The sequence below is a fragment of the Prionailurus viverrinus genome, chromosome B4 (genome assembly GCF_022837055.1).
Source record: "Prionailurus viverrinus isolate Anna chromosome B4, UM_Priviv_1.0, whole genome shotgun sequence".
NCBI lineage: Eukaryota > Metazoa > Chordata > Mammalia > Carnivora > Felidae > Prionailurus > Prionailurus viverrinus.
In genome coordinates, this window is record NC_062567.1 from 57,486,607 (window position 1) to 57,504,690 (window position 18,084).

Genomic DNA, 18,084 nt, shown 5'->3' on the forward strand with positions numbered 1-18,084 from the left:
ATCAATCAGCCATAAAAAAAAGGACATCCTGACATTTGTGACAACATGGATGGACCTGGAGGACATTATGCTAAGTGAAATAAGTCAGAAAGTAAAAGACAGATACTGTATGATATCACTTCTATGTGGAACCTAAAAAAATATTGAACTAGAAATAGATTGGTGGTTGCTGTGGGTTCAGGGGTGGGGCAGTTGGAGGAGGAATGAGGAAAGGTGGTCAAAGTGTACAAAATGTAAATTATAAATTCCGGTGATGTTCTGTACAGCAAGGTAACTATAGTTAACAATACTGTCTTGTATATTTGAAGGTTGCTAAGAGAGTAAATCTTAAAAATTCTCACCACACACAGAAAAATTATAACTATATGATTTGATGGATACCTAACCTTATTGTAATTATTTTATGATGTATGTATATGTCAAATCATTACTTGGTACATCTTAACATTATGCAGTGTCAATTACATCTCAGTAAAGCTGGAAGAATCCACACAAACAAGCATAGATGGTATATGAGAAAGTCATCTCATGGTAGCCTGGACCAGGAGGGTTTGCCCCCTCTAAATTATGGCTTTTTTCATAGAGGGAAAATATACATTATTTTAAAGTTTCCATGTCTGGTTTACTTGGGAAAATTGAACATTTTCCGGAAGTTAGCTATTTTTATTTATATATTGTCAATCAGTATTATTCATTCATTATTAGGGTTCTTATTTTCTTTTTACAACTTTAATATTTAAAAAGCTATGTTATATGCTTTTCATACATTTTAAGAAATGAATTTATTTTTAGCATATACCTTTATACTTCAGTATACTTTTAATACACATTGTTATTTTGCAGTTTTTCCCCCCAATACTGTCCTTTAAATCTTGTTTGATATCCATATATGTATATTCTAAATTTTTGTATAACGATGCCTGGCGCGATTTTTATTGTGATTTCTTTTGAATACATTTCTTATCAGTTCAAAGATCAGACAGTTACTCATCTGTATTTTCTGGTAATTTTTTTGAAGTTTATTCTTTATACTTTATTTCCTGTTGTTGTTTTTTCCTTTTTAGTTTTTATGTTCGCCCTTTTGAACCATTTGAAATGTATTTTGCCCTTTGGAATGAAATGAACATCTGACTTGCTTAAATAGATAACCAGTTATTTCAACACCATTAATTGAATAATTCTTCCCTTCCTTCCACAGTCTATGATTAGATTTCCTCATGGAAAGGCCAAGCTTTTTTTTTTTTTTTTAATCATGGGATTCTTAGGTATTTTATGGATGTTGTTCTTTATCCCCTTCTCCTTGCTACTTTTGTGAACAGGATTATTTTTCATTTCTAAATGTAAATCTTTAGAATTATCATTTTAGGGGTGCCTGGCTCAGTCAGCTGAGTGTCTAACTTGGGCTTGGGTCATGATCTCACAGTTCGTGGGTTCGAGCCCTGTGTTGGGCTCTATGCTGAGGGCTTGGAGCCTGGAACGTGCTTCGGATTCTGTGTCTCCCGCTCTCTCTTCCCTTCCCCTGCTGCACTCTGTCTCTCTCTCAAAAATAAACATTAACAAAATTTTTAATTATCATTTTAAAGCATAAATTTTGGGATGCCTGGCTGGCTCAGTTGGTTAAGTATCCAACTCTTCATCTCAGCTCAGGTCTTGATCTCAGGGTCATGAGTTCAAGTGCCATGTTGGGCTCTGTGCTAGGCATGGAGCCTACTTAAAAAAGAAAAAAAAAAAAGCACAAATTTTAAACTGAGTCTGGTAACGACTCAGAATCAGACGAACTTATTTTCTTTCCCTACCAAGTTAGCTCTTCTTATAATTCCTATTCTTATTGATGATATCACCATTTACCCACTTATCCAAATCTGAAACCCAGAAGTAATTATAGATTTCAGTCTTTCCAGCTAAATATCTGAGCCTCTACTATCTTAAATTAGGCCCTCATTGTTTTATACTAAGCCAAAGATTGTAATTTCAAACACTTACCAGAAGCAAGTAGGTAATAAGATGCGTGAAGGATGCTGGGCATAAGGGAGTAGACAGTTGGTGGGCTTTGGCACTATGCCCTGTCTTGCAAGGGGGCTGCTGCTTCTCTGTTCCAGGCAGTAATGTGGGCTCATATTTGACCAATCTGATTTTTCAAGAAGAACCAGAAATCTGAGTTCTTATGTGAAATCTTCAAATTTCTAAGTCACAGTGCAAACCAAACAAAATATGACCAGAGCCACAGTTTGTAACCCATGACTGTTACTGAGTCCCCCTAACCTGATTTATATTCCTTCCATGTAATCTCCTCCCAGACTTTTTGCCAACCTCCCTGTACCAGCACAATCACGTGAAGTACCAGTCAGATCGGACTTCAGAGGTGGTTATGTAACCCAACTGACATGAGTTTGCTCCTTGGTGACTTACAGATAGAAACTACAGTGGATGGACTTGTCATACAAAGTAACTATATTTGCAGCAAATAAAGAGATCGTGGGGGAATAACGTCCAAAGCTGTGATTTCCCCAGGCAAGAGTGAATGAGTTCCTTTTATTTAGGGTTAGGATGAATATTTAGAAAGGGAACCCTTGTCATCGCATGTGAAGCGGGCATAAGGTCACACATGTGCCTCAAGGAAACATGCCTAGATATGCATTATAGGTTATGTTAGTGAGGCTTATGCTCCTCCTCGGGTGGAGAATTTAGCATTAGAGTGAGGTAGAGGTCACTGTCGGTCACCGCATGGTCCAACTGCGCAGGTGTAAGCCAGTGGTTAAGCTCAAACTGGTCTGGGCCTCCGAAGTTCTTCCCCCTGGCAGTCGTTATAGCTTGAGGGGTAGTTTTGGTTTCCATCAATGGATGCTGTGCCCTTTGGCTCCTTTGCCTGAGTGAGGAGATAGCTGGAAAGAACTTAAGGAAAATGTGGGACAAAGGTGGGTGGGCACATGCAGGTGGGCAGTAAAGGTCAGGTCTTAGGGTCTTGTTGCTGACAGGAGGATTAACTGCATCAAAACAAGGAACATTCTTAGAAGAGTTCTTGCTACTTGGGTAAGCACTGAGTAATGTTGTTTGTTGGCTGTCACTTTTCACTTAGTTAAAAGCCCTGAATGACTCCCATTTGTGCTTAGGATAATTTTTAACATGGCAAAAAGGTATTTTATCATGACTTCTAGCTGTCCTTCCCCCTTCATCTCCTGCTATTTCACTGAATATACTCACGCCATCTGTGTACTCACGTGTGTCGGTCTTTTTGGTGCCCTTCCACCTCTCCCTCCGCTGCCCTGTCCATCTGACTTGTGAACCCTTACTCCTCCCCACTCACCCCAAGTTGCAGTTCAAGTATCTCCTCCTCTGTTAAACCTCTGACTACTCTTAAACCCTTGCAGAGCCAACTTGTCCCTTCTTTGTATCCCTGTAAGATCACAAATAGGGCAGGGACTCTATTTTATCCTTCTTCGTATTCTCAGTAATCCGTGCAGTGCTGGCATATAGTGTAAATTTGCAGTAAATTTTAGCTGGAAAGACTACAACTAGTAAAATTTAGTGCTGGGCCTGGAACCCTCACCTGAGTGAATTTCTTGCTCTTCAGGTTAAACTGCCCAGAGAAAAGAAGCTGTGGCTGCTGTGTCTTTAGGGACATGGTATATGCGGTATCCAATCTGTTGTAGCCTGGGGCCTTTTGGTCGCAACTAAATGAGTGTAGAAACAATTGTACACTATAAGGCAATACAGTAGCATTAAGGATACTCTTTCCTCTGATATGTAGTGTGTGGCAACTAGGGTGAAACCCCCAGTTAAATAGTATGTTTTGCCAGTCGGGTAAAGCAGTTCTGTTTTCCTACTTTAGAAGTTTGATGGTAAATGGTTGGAGACACCACATCTATTTATAGGTAGCCTGAGTGCCAGATATGTTATCTCCTTTCCCCAGGCTTGATAAACGAAAGAATGTTGGACCTAACTATTGGTAGTGTCTCCATTAATGAATAGGGGAGTCTGGAGAAAACACATGAACAGGAAATTCAAGGGCACCTAGTGTTGTTTTTATCAGTCCAGGAATTGTAGACTTGCAAATTGTATCCTGTTCTTTTTCTGAGGAAAGAAAGAGCTTTAGTAATAGACAAAGAACAGTGTTAAATCCATTAGAGGAATAAATTTGCAATATAATAAGTGCCACTCATCTAGATCATTCTTTGTAATAATTTGGTCACTTCTGTTCTTGGTTTTGTTTAATTTGGAATTTTTAAGGCCTATTTTGTCTGGCTGGAAGGAAAGAATTTTTTCTTCTTTTTAAGGCTACTTTCTAAAAGATATTATTTAATTGAGATCAGGGGTGGGATATTTGCTTTTTCTGTAATTGTATCCCTCAAGTAGGATTTGTTTCTGAACGTTAACATAACACTAATGATTCTGTAGTTTTTAATCCAAAGGAAACTATTATATGTGAAAATATAATTTAAAATCCATTAGAGTTGAGTTGTTATCATCATTTACTGAATGCCTACTGTGTGCTCAATACTTTGCCAGTTGTTGAGTAGACACAGGTTTTGCTCTGCTTTGGTTTTTAAACAAAGTATACATATTTGCAGGTATGTATGTATAACTAGAATGGAAAGTATTATTAATCATGATCAAATTATATAGTTTTGTGTGTGTGTGTGTGTGTATACACATACACATACATTCCATACATATGGAACTTGTTTTTCATTACTTGGTATCCACCTTTGGGTTTTGGAGTTAAATTCATTACATCTTTTTTTTTTTTTTTAATTTTTTTAATGTTTATTTTTGAGTGAGAAAGACAAAGTGCGAATGGGGGAGGGGCGGAGAGAGAGAGGGAGACACAGAATCTGAAGCAGGCTCCAGACAGCAGAGCTGTCAGCACAGAACCCAATGCGGGCTCAAACCCATGAACTGCGAGATCATGACCTGAGCCAAAGTCAGACGCTTAACCAACTGAGCCACCCAGGTGCCGTGCCATGTGACCTTTCTAAGCTTCAGTTCTTTACCTTGCAGGGCTGTTGTAAGTAGGAAATGCAGTCATGCATAGAAAGTGCCACTCTCTTGAATCCTCTGGAGGAAAAGGGGAGAAATCAGTGAATAAAATATCACAAAATTCCTGATAGGCACGACCATTCAGTGTATGTGAGTTGCCTTTGTTTATCGTGCAAAGCTAATTTGATTTGCTGTAGGCTGTGAAGAGACATGAATGATTTTAAACAAGTGACACAATCAACTTGTTGTTCTAAAAATCTTTAGAGTAGTCCACAGAGGAACAAGTTTGTGAGGCTAAAATAATAATGTTGTATTTGGACATAATGACTTTAAGACTCTTGTAGTACCTTGAGATGTAAAACCAATAAGAGGGCAGTAGAACTAGGAATTTGTCATAGGTAAACTTACTATTAACCTGCACTTGACTTGATTGATGTTGAAGAACAAGAAAGGTCTTTTGGTCCATTCCATTATCCCTGGAGTCTACTGCCGTTCAAATCCATACACAGAGGTCTGTATCTTCATGTAATTAGGGAGAGGTGGGTGTTGGGGTGTAGGTTGGGGGAATACTTTCCAGCTAACAGTGCAACGTTGGATGCTCACTGTTGGCAGTCTGCATCTTCTCTAGGTCTGTTATGATCTCCATCCAGATCAGCAAAAACCTCCTTAATGCATGGAACCATCCTAGTCTTTTTTGGTCCAGATGTAGACTGTAGTAGGCAAGTTTCTTATGGTCGGTGCCACCCACTGGTAGCAGCCATCACAGTTCAGTCTGTGCCCCCTGTGAAGCAGTCATTTTGTTACATTCCTTATCTTGTCTAATTGTCCAATTATCTTCTTCAAACCAGTACTATGTTTGGCTTGCCTGGTGGTTTTTCAGAGATGGCACTTGAGTGACTAAGTAGACCGCAAGGCCCAGTTAAGGCCACAGAACATCCCTGTTGTCACCTGGCTTGATTCATACATTTCTGTTTTCTGCCTGGTTCAAATGAGTATCATTTGAAAATGAAATGGACCTTATAGTCTGGAGACGTATACTGGACCTTGTTATAGAGCTATTTGAAATGACAGAATTCAGAATGAAATAGGGCACCCTGAACTCCATCCAAAGGGGGCTTGTTTTGAAAAGTTGTTTTCCCATAAAACATATACATAAGAATTACTTCAGACTGATTTTGTGTGCATATTTGATCCACCGCTTCATGTTTCATAGAATTTATATTCTAGAAGTTGCTTCTTGCTATTTAGCTGAACTACATTAACTCTTAGGAGACTTAACATTGAGTGCAGGCATATGTATTAGCCAAATCTTGTGGATTTTTTTGCAGTGATCAATAAAACAACAACAAAATACATCGAACCTTTCTTGTTCTGAATGCTTGTTGACTACAGCCTTTTGTATAAAATGTGTCCATGTTGTGTGTGGATTGGTGCTTCCTTACTCTTATTCATCCCTGGTTTTGCCAACACAAAATTAATTTCTATTGCTTTGGAATAGTGTATCTTCCTCTTTCTTTACTAGCACTGTCTTCTTTATAATGTGGAAAACTTGGATGTTTTAACGCGGTAAAGTTTTGCTTCGTAGGAATTAAACCGTCTCCAGAGTTTACTATGAGGGATAGAAAGTGTTTTTCTACTGAACGATTTGTGTTTATATGTTGTTTCAGTGTCTGTTACTATGGCAATGACGGCAGGGACTGCAGCCTCCTTTCCTATGAGCAACCATACCCGGGAAAGAGTGACTGTGGCCAAGCTCACATTGGAGAATTTTTACAGCAATCTAATTTTACAGCATGAAGAGAGAGAGACCAGGTATAGTAAAGGCTAATCAGAATTTTCTGTTTGGTTTAAGAAGCTCTTAGGCTGCAAGTGGAGTGTAAACACATTGTCCATTAATAATATGAATATTGTGGGTCCAAATGCTGTTTTTAGGTTTCCTCTACTGACAGTGCCTCTAATTATCTTAACAGAATGGTTTCTTGTCCTCTGCACCCATATCCTTCTATCACATGTCAATGATATTTTAAATAAAACATTCCCAGCTGTGAAATTATAATATATCCTTATACTATAGGAATAATTAATTCTAATCCAAAAGCATGTATAGTGGGGATGAGGGTGGCAGAATAAAAACATTAATGACGTGTTATTCTGCCTTCAGAAAACTCTATTAAGGCAGGTAATGCACATAAATATTACATGACAGTGAGAAGCATCACTAAGAGAAGGTCAAAGAAGGCAGAGAGTAAAGCAACTGGGAGGGCTTCATAAACGGTGGTGGCATTTATCAGAGCTCTTAAGGAACAGTATTAATCATACATGCAGAAAAGGGAGAAGGAAGAGATAAAAGAGCAGGAGGAAGGATATTACAGACAGAAGAAATCACCTTCAGTGCTGGGTCAAGCAAGAGCCAGTTTAGCTCATGCTGGATTTCAGCATTTCCTGGGACCCTTGACTGCTTTGTTAATGTAGATATCCTCATGGGAGTAGAGAGCCTTGAAGATTTTTGAACAGAATCCGTGATCATGGGTGTTTCTCTAGAGGAGTACTTTAGTTGTGATGTACAGAATGGATTGTGGGTAGAGAGAGAAGGAACAGGAAAGGCTAATGATGTAGTCCCAGCGTGTGGAAAGGAGGCTTGAATTAGGATCATGACAACAACAGTAGAATAGAATTTAGAAGTGAGAAAGATTGACAGAAGTGGCGACTAGCCAGAGACGAAATGTCAGATAGGTCTAACTACATATCAGACAAGCTGAACAGAGAATTGAACTAGAAAATAAAACTTCAATAATTATTCAGAAGTCAAGTGGAGACACAGAGTAGGAGCATATGAAGGAGAGTTAAATATGGAGCAGAGTGAGGAAAGCTAACATATCTTTAACCAAAGTTCCTAAAGGAGGAGAAGAAAGGGGTTGGAGCAGAGGCAGGTTAAACTAAGAGTTCACCATTGGCAGAACTTCCAGAAGATTCAATTTAGGCTGAAGGAAAGTGATCACAAACAGAGCTAAATATAAATGTGTGGATAAATCTCAACACAAATTGTATGAAAAAAAAAACAATGATGATAAAGTCTTATACATTTTTTAAAGTAGATTAAAATATTTCCCAATGATAGGCTCTCAGTCAGGAGGGAAGTCAGTGGAATTAAAGTGTTGCTAGAGATCTGTGTATCTCCATGATAGAGATACGACATACAGAGGGGTAAAGATTGATTCATTTCAGACTAACAGAGTTTGTAACTTCCAAACTAATGAAATGAAAATAATGAAATGAGGAAAACAAAACCCCAGTTGAAAATAAGGCGAGGGAAAAAGCAAAGCTGAAACGCCAAAAAGTCGACACAAATAGAGACCACGCAATCAGTTAGAAATGAATGCAAACATATGAGTAATTACATTAACTGTAAATACAATGAAAGTCTCTGGAAATGATCCAGTCGCCAAGGAGAGTAAATGAAGTGGAAGAGAACCAGGGAAAGAAAGACTACTTTTTTAGGAAGCAGACACTTAAGTTATGCATCAGAATTTTGAAGGCTTGTTGTCTTTTCTTGATGAAATCTTTGAGTAATTCAGTTTTGCCCTCTATTTCCAAACAAAGGAAAGTAAAAATAAAAGTATCTGCTGTAACTTAAAAAAAAAAAAAAAAAAAAGGCAGTTGCAGCTTGGTGCCATGGAAATCATATTAAACAGTCAGCTTGTATTTATTAAAAGCTTGGACTTTAGGATTACATGTAATAAATTTTTAAGTCTTAACTAACTGGATAAATACATAAGCCAAATAGAATACCAATCAGAACAAAACATCAGAGCATTTAGGATGAAAACTATTTTCTTTGAAAGGTGCACGGGAAGTCACAGGTCTTCTCGTTTAGATATGGTGGAAACGTACAAAGGCTACTGCCTCTCTCTCCAGAGTCAGGGATAATTTCATGAAGAGTTGGTTTTGGCAAGGATTGAGGAAAGGGGACAGTAGAGATGTGACAGAAGAGTGAAGTTGCTTGTATATTGATAGGCCGTCCCAGATGAATGGTCCCTTACACTGTGGATTCTCTCTACAGAGGAGAAAGCTCAAAATCATTCAGCAAGCAGCCTTGCAGCGCCCAGAGGGGCATGGTAGCAGGCACAGAGCTTATTCCATTCTAAGGGTTGGGCTTAGAAGAACAGTGTGTAAATAAAAGATTAAAATCAGTATGATAAGCACCAAGATGTCTATTACAAATGTTGACGAAGTAGGCAGAGAACATGTCATTACGTGTCATTGCCATTGGGGTGCTGATCTATGAACAGGCTTTAGATATTTTTGTTATGAATTTTCCATAGAATGGTGGGTTAGGAAAGCGCCTACCTTCAGACATATTATCGTAAAGGACAAATACTAAAAAATGTATTTGATGATTTCAATCCTCAACCCTTAGATACTCTCCCATGTAGTTAAATCTTGGAAAGTCAGTCCTATTCTAACATAGTCCAACACCAATTAGGAAGAGTACTCTCAGGTTCATATTCAGGAAAAACCAATATGATAGAAATAAAATGCTTAATATTCTGTTGGAAATGAGCTGCAAAATTTGTATCAGAGCCATCTCCCTAGTTCCTAGTGACTTAATTCATCCATTCATCCCGCCTTCCTCCCCATCCCCACAGTGCTTAGTTTAACTTACTTCAGTGGTGTCATTTAAAAATAATGAGTACCTGAACTTGACTATACCTAGAAAAGCAAATGTTCTGGTGGTTAGTGGGTTTTTTTATGTACATTTATGACTCCAGTTTTCAAAGAATTAGAATAAAATACACTCAATTGCATTGAACATTTTTCCTGATTAGGAAATCAAGCTTAGACTTGAAATGAAGGACTTAACACAAGCTCACTTAACACAAGCTCACTTAACACAATGAAGGACTTAACACAAGCTATTAGAATTGGGATTCAAACAGGGATATCCACCTTAAATATTTATACTTTTAGTCACTATAGTTACCTTTATATACTTCCAATATAAATATTGATAAATGTTAATGATTTTGGTGGTTTGAATATTAGATAACAGATTTTCCTTATTAGAACATTAGTCATCTTTGCTAATCATTGATTTAAGCAGCATTAAGAAGGAAATTTTTCATTTGGCCAGTATGAGAAAGTGATTTGAAATCTGGGTTGGGTTTAATTTTGAGAAAGAAAACTATTCTTAGTGATTATTTTGATTCATCTTTAAAGACTTTTTTTTTTTTTTAGCATAGCAAACTGAAGGGGTAAACTCAAATAAATAAGTGAACATTTCTTAAATGGGAATAGTTAGGAATGTATTTAAAATTTAAATTATTTTTTCTTTGAAAAGGCAGAAGAAATTAGAAGTGGCCATGGAAGAAGAAGGATTAGCAGATGAAGAGGTAATGTTAGCTGTAATTACTGTGACTGTAGGTAACAGTACTCTATACTTGAAAGTTGCTAAGAGCGGATCTTAAATGTTCACACTAAAAAAAAAAATTACTTATGTGAGGCAGTGGATATGTTAACAAGCCTTTTTGTGGTAATCATTTTACAATATATATGTGCATCAAACCATCGCGCTCTAAGCTTGTGTTATGTCAATTATATCTCAAGAAAGTTGGGGAGGGAAAGACTAATTACTGTATAATGGCAACCCCATGTCTTTGTCCTCTATTGATATCAGATGATTTTATAACTTAGGTAACATGGATTTCATCATTTGAATATGGTCTTCTTTGTTGCTATAATGGAGATCTTTAAAGAGGCAGCTTTTTTTAATTCCAAGAATATAGATTTAGTGAACAGTATCTATAGTATCCTGAGAGCATGGAACAAGAAGAGAGGGCTCTAAGAAGAATCCGTGAATTGCCAAATCTTCTCACATTTTTTCCTGAATATATCTTAAAACCCTCTAGTTCTCTAGTCCAGTGCCTCTACCCTACTTTATTTTTTTTTAAGTTTATTTATTTATTTTGAGAGAGAGACAGAGACAGAGAGAGCACGTGAATGGGGGAAGGGCAGAGAGAGAGATGGGGACAGGGGATCCAAAGCAGGCTCTGCGCTGACAGCAGAGAGCCTGATACCGAGTTTGAGCTTGAACTCATGAGTCATGAGATCATGACCGGGGCAAAGTTGGACACTAAACCAACTGAGCCATCCAGGCACCTGCCTCTACTCTACTTCAGACTACTGTGTAGTTCACTTAAAGAACAACTGCCCCCAGCTGGTGTCTTCCCACTTCCAGGTTTTCTGCATACACTATCCAGAGTTTCCTGTCTGAAAACAGGTTTGAGAGGCAGGCACCTGGGTAGCTCAGTCGTTAAGGGGCTGACTCTTGATATTGGCTCAGGTCATTATCTCCTGGTTACTGGGATCCAGCCCTGCGTCAGGCTTCAGGCTGACAGTGCAGAGCCTGCTTGGGATCCTCTCCCTCCCTCTCTGTTCCTCCCCTTCTCATGCACACATGCACTCTCTCTCTTTAAATAAATAAACTTAAAAGAAAAATAAAAACAAGTTTGATCACATCACTCTTTTGCTTAACACCCTTCATGGGCTCCCAAGTACTCTCAGATAAGGGTAGACCCTTGAACATTAATGTGCAAGACCCCTCACAGTTTGGCCTCTGCTTTGTCTCTTTCACCTCGTCTCTTGTCACCCACCTCCATGCTGACCACCAATATTGAGTTACTTTGACTTCCACACTCTTGCCTGTGGACCTTTCATCTGTTTTTTCTGCCACTTAGAAGTTCCTTACTCCTGCCCAACTCCTCTTATTCTTTAAGAAGCTCTGGGTCTCGCTTTGGGCCTCAGTTCCACTGGGAAATCTTCCCTAATATCTTGGGGTACTCTTCCCACATTCTGCATTAACAGAATGTTAATGTGTCCATGTGTCTGTGTCCATGGGGCAGCCTAAAATATCTCCCCATAGTGGAAACTCCATAATGTCTTACTCAGCTACATACCTCCAGAGCTGGCAGGGGCTATAAGAAATAGTTCGTGAATAAATGAACAATGACCTTTCCCTCGAGGAGTTTACTGACTGGAAGGAGAGACCATGTATGTGTGTATATAAATATACGTATACATGATAGATTCTGGCAAACTTTAAAAAATACAGGGATTTCCCCCCACCTAATTCAGGGGATCAGAAAAGGTTTGGGAAGAGGTAACAGTTGATTTGAATGTTAAAAAAAATAGGTAGATTTACGCAAGAATTAATAAATACATATAAAATAATGCAGAACAATGAACTATGAAAGATGCAGTAGAGGAAAGAGCACGGTAAACTGACACCATGTAGTGGAAAGGCTAGCCTTGGGATAGCTTACTGAGCGATGTACGCTTATTTTCTAGGCAGTAGGGGGGTACAACCTAGATTAATTTGCTCAACAGTTTCAATGATCAGAAAGGAAATTCTATGTTCAAAGAGCAGTCTAACAAATGATGACTTGAAAGCAGTTATTTAATCTTCCCTGTACCTTTCCTAGGACTTTACCTGTATTTTTCTGTTGGAAATGTTTAAGTGAAATAAAATATATTTAATGATTTGTACTACAGGTGGTTACTTTGTTAATCAGTTGACTCAACCTAGAAAATCTAAATTATTTATGTAAAATTACTATAATATTTTAAAAACTCATTTAATTTATATCCTTTACACTTTAAGTGAGAAAGGTAATGGTTTCGATCTGTATTATAACCTATAGAGAAAAAATAAGGCCAAGCACATCTGTCCGCACATTTATTAGTATTAATAACTTTCTTATCCTTAATAATCATATAATTATAATTGTATTAATGTACATTGTACATCATTATATCGATACAGAAATCTCAAGCATAAGGTCCTAATTCAGAATTTAGAGGGAGAAATTATAAAAACAGATGCCCAGGGGCCAAGCAGATAACACAAATGAAGGAAGCTGGCCGGCTTGGTTTCGCGACATCTTAGGTTATATGTTCTTTTGACCCAACACACTTTATCTGCATATTCAACTCCTAAGAATATTCTTTCACTTCCACAAAGAAATAGATTCTTTGTTTTTCTCTTTCTAAAATATTTGGTCCTCCGCGTTTATATTTTGATAGAGACATACCACCTTTCACTTTACTAAAAGAGAACAGGAGCACCAGTCCAATTCTGCATGTCCCCTGATGACTGGCATCAGTGGTGGATGCTGACAAGTTAGAGACCTGATGTCTATCAAAGGGGGAGTGACTGCCACTTTGGCCGAGTGTGGCCAAGTTCCTGTTTTTCAGGAGAAACTGGAAATCTGGACTTTTATGTGAAATCACCTGCTTTTTAAAATATCGGCAAATAATTCAAGTGTCCTAAAAACAACTTGCAGGCCAAATCAAATATTTTCGAGGTTGAATACAGTTTGTAACTCTCAGTTTGCAACTGCTGGTCTGCACCAGGAAGTGCTGAATACATTTAGAAATATTTTTGGGGTGCCTGGGTGGCTCAGTTAGTTAAGTGTCTAAGTGTCTGACTTCAGCTCAGGTCATGATCTCATGGTTTGTGGGTTCAAGCCTCATGTTGGGCTGTGTGCTGACAGCTCAGAACCTGGAGCCTGTTTGGATTCTGTGTCTCCTCTTTCTCTATCCCTCCCCCACTCCCACTCTGTCTCTCTCTCTCTCTCTCTCTCAAAAATAAACAAACATTAAAAAAAACTAAAAACTATTTTCCTAAAGTCTTCTAAAGAACTTGTAGAAAGTGTGATATGATTTATACCTACAAATAGTACCCTTTAATAACTATAAAATTTCTAACATTTTTCTGTGAAGATATTTTAATTCCACAAATGCTTATCATTAGGCCCATGCTAGGTCCTAGATTATGTCAAATTGTATAAAATAGACATCCTCTCTTATCCTTAATATAAAATATGTTGGAGCTATCATTATGTGGGGTGGATTTTTTAAAAATAAAATTGTTTTCTAAAAATCTAGTTTTAGGGGCACCTGGGTGGCTCAATCGGTTGAGTGTCTGACTTCAGCTCAGATCGTGATCTCGCAGTTTGTGGGTTTAAGACCAACATCGGGCTCTGTGCTGACAGCTTAGAGCCTAGAGCCTGCTTCAAGTTCTGTGTCTCCCTCTCTCGCTGCCCCTCCCCTGCTCAGTCTCTGTCTCTCTCTTTCTCAAAAATAAAACATTAAAAAAAACTAGTTTTAAAATGAAAAGTAATATTTATCCCTAATTCATTTGTAATAGAAAATCTTGGTGAAGTAATTTGTGAAAGTTATTTGTAAAAAATAAACCATATAATGTGATCATGTAGAATGTCTCTGCAGAATTGAAGTTGCCAACTGAACTCTTTCCTATCTCGGAACTTCTGTGTACCCTATCTTATATAAAAACTGAACATCCCACAGATCAAGAGTTTGAGGAATTGAGGAGCACCCCCCCTTTTTTTTAAAGTTTATTTATTTATTTTGAGAAAAAGTGTGCAAGCTTGGGGAGGGGCAGAAAGAAAGGGAGAGAGAACACCAAGCAGGCTCTGTGTTAGCACAGAGCCGGATGTGGGGCTTGATTTCAGGAACCTGAGATCATGACATGAGCCAAGATAAAGGGTCAGATGCTTAACCAGCTAAGCTACCCAGGCACCCCAGGGAACACTCATTTAAAAAGGAATGGAGAAAGGAAGAAAACGATGTATGTCTAATTTCATCTTACTTAAGAATTACCATCAGACACGCAATATTATTCACTCTCATGGAAAACCAAAACAGACAAATTTAAGCTGCTTTTAAAGGGAGCCATGAAATGTTAAATGTGTTTCCAGATTTTGTTGTCCTGTTTGGTGAGAAAGGATATGATTACCACAAAAATGTTACTTGTTTTTCAAGGCTGTTTAATCTACACAAGTCATGAACAGATATATCAATGTGCTTTTTCATCAATATATATATTTTTTAGCTTATTAAGTTTTTTATTTCAATTCCCAGTATAGTTAGCATACAGTGTTGTATTAGTTTCAGGTGTACAATATAGCGATTGAACGATTCTATACATTACTCTGCTCATCATATCACCAATATATTTTTTTAACACTAGCTGCTTCAGCTCCCTCCAGACTGCAACACTGATTTTAAGACTAATAGATCATGAAATAGGTTTTTCATTTTTCTGTTTTTAAAAGTAACCTCACAATGGTATGTCCCATTTTTGTAAAATTGTATGCTCTATATACTTGTAATTTTCCCTTTTTGCCATTAAACAGCTGTGCCCCAAACTATATAAACATTGTTTGCTTGCTGCATTACACGACCTATCAAATATTAGTGAAAATTCTTTTCTTTTTTTTTTTTTTTCAACGTTTATTTATTTTTGGGACAGAGAGACAGAGCATGAACGGGGGAGGGGCAGAGAGAGAGGGAGACACAGAATCGGAAACAGGCTCCAGGCTCTGAGCCATCAGCGCAGAGCCTGATGCGGGGCTCGAACTCCCGGACCGCGAGATCGTGACCTGGCTGAAGTCGGACGCTTAACCGATTGCGCCACCCAGGCGCCCCCGTGAAAATTATTTTCTTTAGTGGCCTCTCTTCTGTTGATTTTGAGCACAGTTTATTAAAGTATGTAATGAGATCATCTTTTTCATTTAGATTAGACAAGTTTCTGAAACTACACCCAACTCTACTACATTTTATAGTCCATAAAGTCAACAGTCCAGAATGTCTTCTGCAATTCTTACATTTATTCATTTATATACTTAACCCCCCCAACCCTCCTTGCTGCTTTGAAAGACATGATACTATAGTGCCACCATGTGGCCTTTTTAAATTATAGTCTTTTTTTTTTTTTTTTTTTTCCTGGAGGGACACAGGAGGCGGGGGCGGGGGGGGGGGGGGTGGTAAATTATAGTCTTACAACAAGCTACATTTGGGGGTTCCTAGGTGGTTCAGTTGGTTAAGCATCTGACTCCAGCTCAGGTCATGATCTCACAGTTTGTGACTTTGAGCCCCGCATCAGGCTCTGTGCTGATAGCTCAGAGCCTGGAGCCTGCTTCAGATTCTGTGTCTCCCTCTCTCTTTGCCCCTCCCCACTCACACTCTCTGTCTCTCTGAAAAACAAACATTTAAAAAAAAAAAAAAACAAGCTACATTTTTGGGCTTTTTTGTCTTATTAGTATTTCGATTATTTTTTAAAAATCACTGAAGGAGCATTTTTGAACAAAAAGAAATCTTCACTCTTTCCACCATTGATATGAAGACATCATTTCCGGATTTCATCTTCTTAGATTAACTTTGTTCAAAGTATCAGAATTCCATTGCACTGGGGATACACATTTACAGATTCCCAGTTGATAGCTTGCCATACCTTTTTGAAAGCAGATATACACAGGAGTAGTAAGAGACTACTCAATGGTTATACCTTGTACTGTGTTTAAAAGCAGTGTTTCTGGGGCGCCTGGGTGGCGCAGTCGGTTAAGTGTCCGACTTCAGCCAGGTCACGATCTCGCACTCCGTGAGTTCGAGCCCCGAGTCGGGCTCTGGGCTGATGGCTCAGAGCCTGGAGCCTGTTTCCGATTCTGTGTCTCCCTCTCTCTCTGCCCCTCCCCCGTTCATGCTCTGTCTCTCTCTGTCCCAAAAATAAACGTTGAAAAAAAAAAATTCTTAAAAAAAAAAAAGCAGTGTTTCTGAGCTGTTATGGTCATTTGACTTGCCTTTTCTTCAGAATGGAATTCCTGAAAGCCTGGTAGAGTTCATTTGAAGATGAACAGGTGCTTAATTTTTTTGATTTTGTTTATTTCCCACTGTATGTTGCCTCAACTAGGAACTAACAGAATGTCAACAGAGTTTTGTTTGGTAAGGGGAAAAATGAGGTTTAGAACAATGAGATAAATGCCTATTCCAAATGTCACCTTCAGGTATTTCATAATGTTTCTTATTAATGGCAGTTATTTTTTGGTGACTTTTAGAGAGTGAATTATGAAATTACTGACTTGAATATTTTAACGAATTCTTCATGTAATCATTATGTTTTTTGGCAGTTTCATATTTTTAGGAAGTTGTGTGCCAAATCTCAAGGAGTTTATTAAAATTTATCTAAGAAAAAATTCTGTCAAAAGCAAATCTCTATGGAAACATGCTGTTTATTATTTTGGTGTCCTAAGTCGCCGTAGTTGTCACAGAACAGCCTTGGAAATTAGGGAAGTGAAGCAAAGTAGATTGCCTGACTGTAAAATTCATTATCAGAATACTGTTAGCATTTCCTAAAGTTTAATTTTTATTTATAAATTAAGTTAGCATGTAGATTAAATATGTGATGAGCTCATTAAGGTGAAATAGTTAATGGAATCCACCTGAAGAATAAGATTTATCAATTGTTAAGAATGAAAAAGTTTAAGATTGCTTTATTCTTTCCATGCTTAACAAATACTCGACTTTGGTAAATTTAAGATAATATTTAAGATACTTTACTCCCATTTTTATATATCTCATCTTTTAATAATATTTAAGATACTTCCATTTTGATGTATCTCATTTTTTAACACTATAGCCTTCATTGAAAACAAAATCATCTTTTTAAATTCTTTTTTTAATAGAAAAAGTTACGCCGATCACAGCATGCCCGAAAGGAAACAGAGTTCTTACGGCTCAAGAGGACCAGACTTGGCTTGGATGACTTTGAGTCTCTGAAAGTTATAGGAAGAGGAGCATTTGGAGAGGTTACTTCTTTTTTTTTTTTTTTTTTTTTTTTTTTTTTTTTTAATGTTTGTTTATTTTTGAGAGAGAGACAGAGTGCAAGCAGGGGAGGGGCAGAGAGAAAGGGAGACACAGAATCCAAAGCAGGCTCCAGGCTCTGAGCTGTCAGCACAGAGCCCAACACAAGATCATGACCTGAGCTGAAGTCGGATACTTAACTGACTAAGCCACCGAGGTGCCCCGAGATTACTTCTTTTCTAAAGGCACTGCTATTGAAAGTATCTATCTTCATTCAGATAGTTTAAAATATATATTAAAATAGTTTAATATAGCAAAATAGTTTAATTTTAATGAAATTCCTAAAATATAAGCAGTGGCAAATTGCCACTGATCTCTTTAAAGAAACTTACCTTTTGCTCCTAAATCAATAGTAATGACCGTTTAACATTGACAGTATGATCAATTTTT

The 18,084-nt window shown here is 37.8% G+C and overlaps 1 protein-coding gene across 2 annotated transcripts in view; it reads left to right on the forward strand.

The window, feature by feature from the left end:
* STK38L (serine/threonine kinase 38 like) overlaps positions 1-18,084 on the forward strand; it is an 84,966-nt gene that overhangs the window by 44,951 nt on the left and 21,931 nt on the right. For both annotated transcript variants that reach the window (XM_047867824.1, XM_047867823.1), the window contains 3 exons: positions 6,645-6,789; positions 10,316-10,367; positions 17,517-17,639. In XM_047867824.1, the coding sequence (XP_047723780.1) occupies positions 6,656-6,789; positions 10,316-10,367; positions 17,517-17,639 (309 nt within the window). In that variant the 5' untranslated portion in view covers positions 6,645-6,655. The remainder of the gene's footprint in view (positions 1-6,644; positions 6,790-10,315; positions 10,368-17,516; positions 17,640-18,084) is intronic.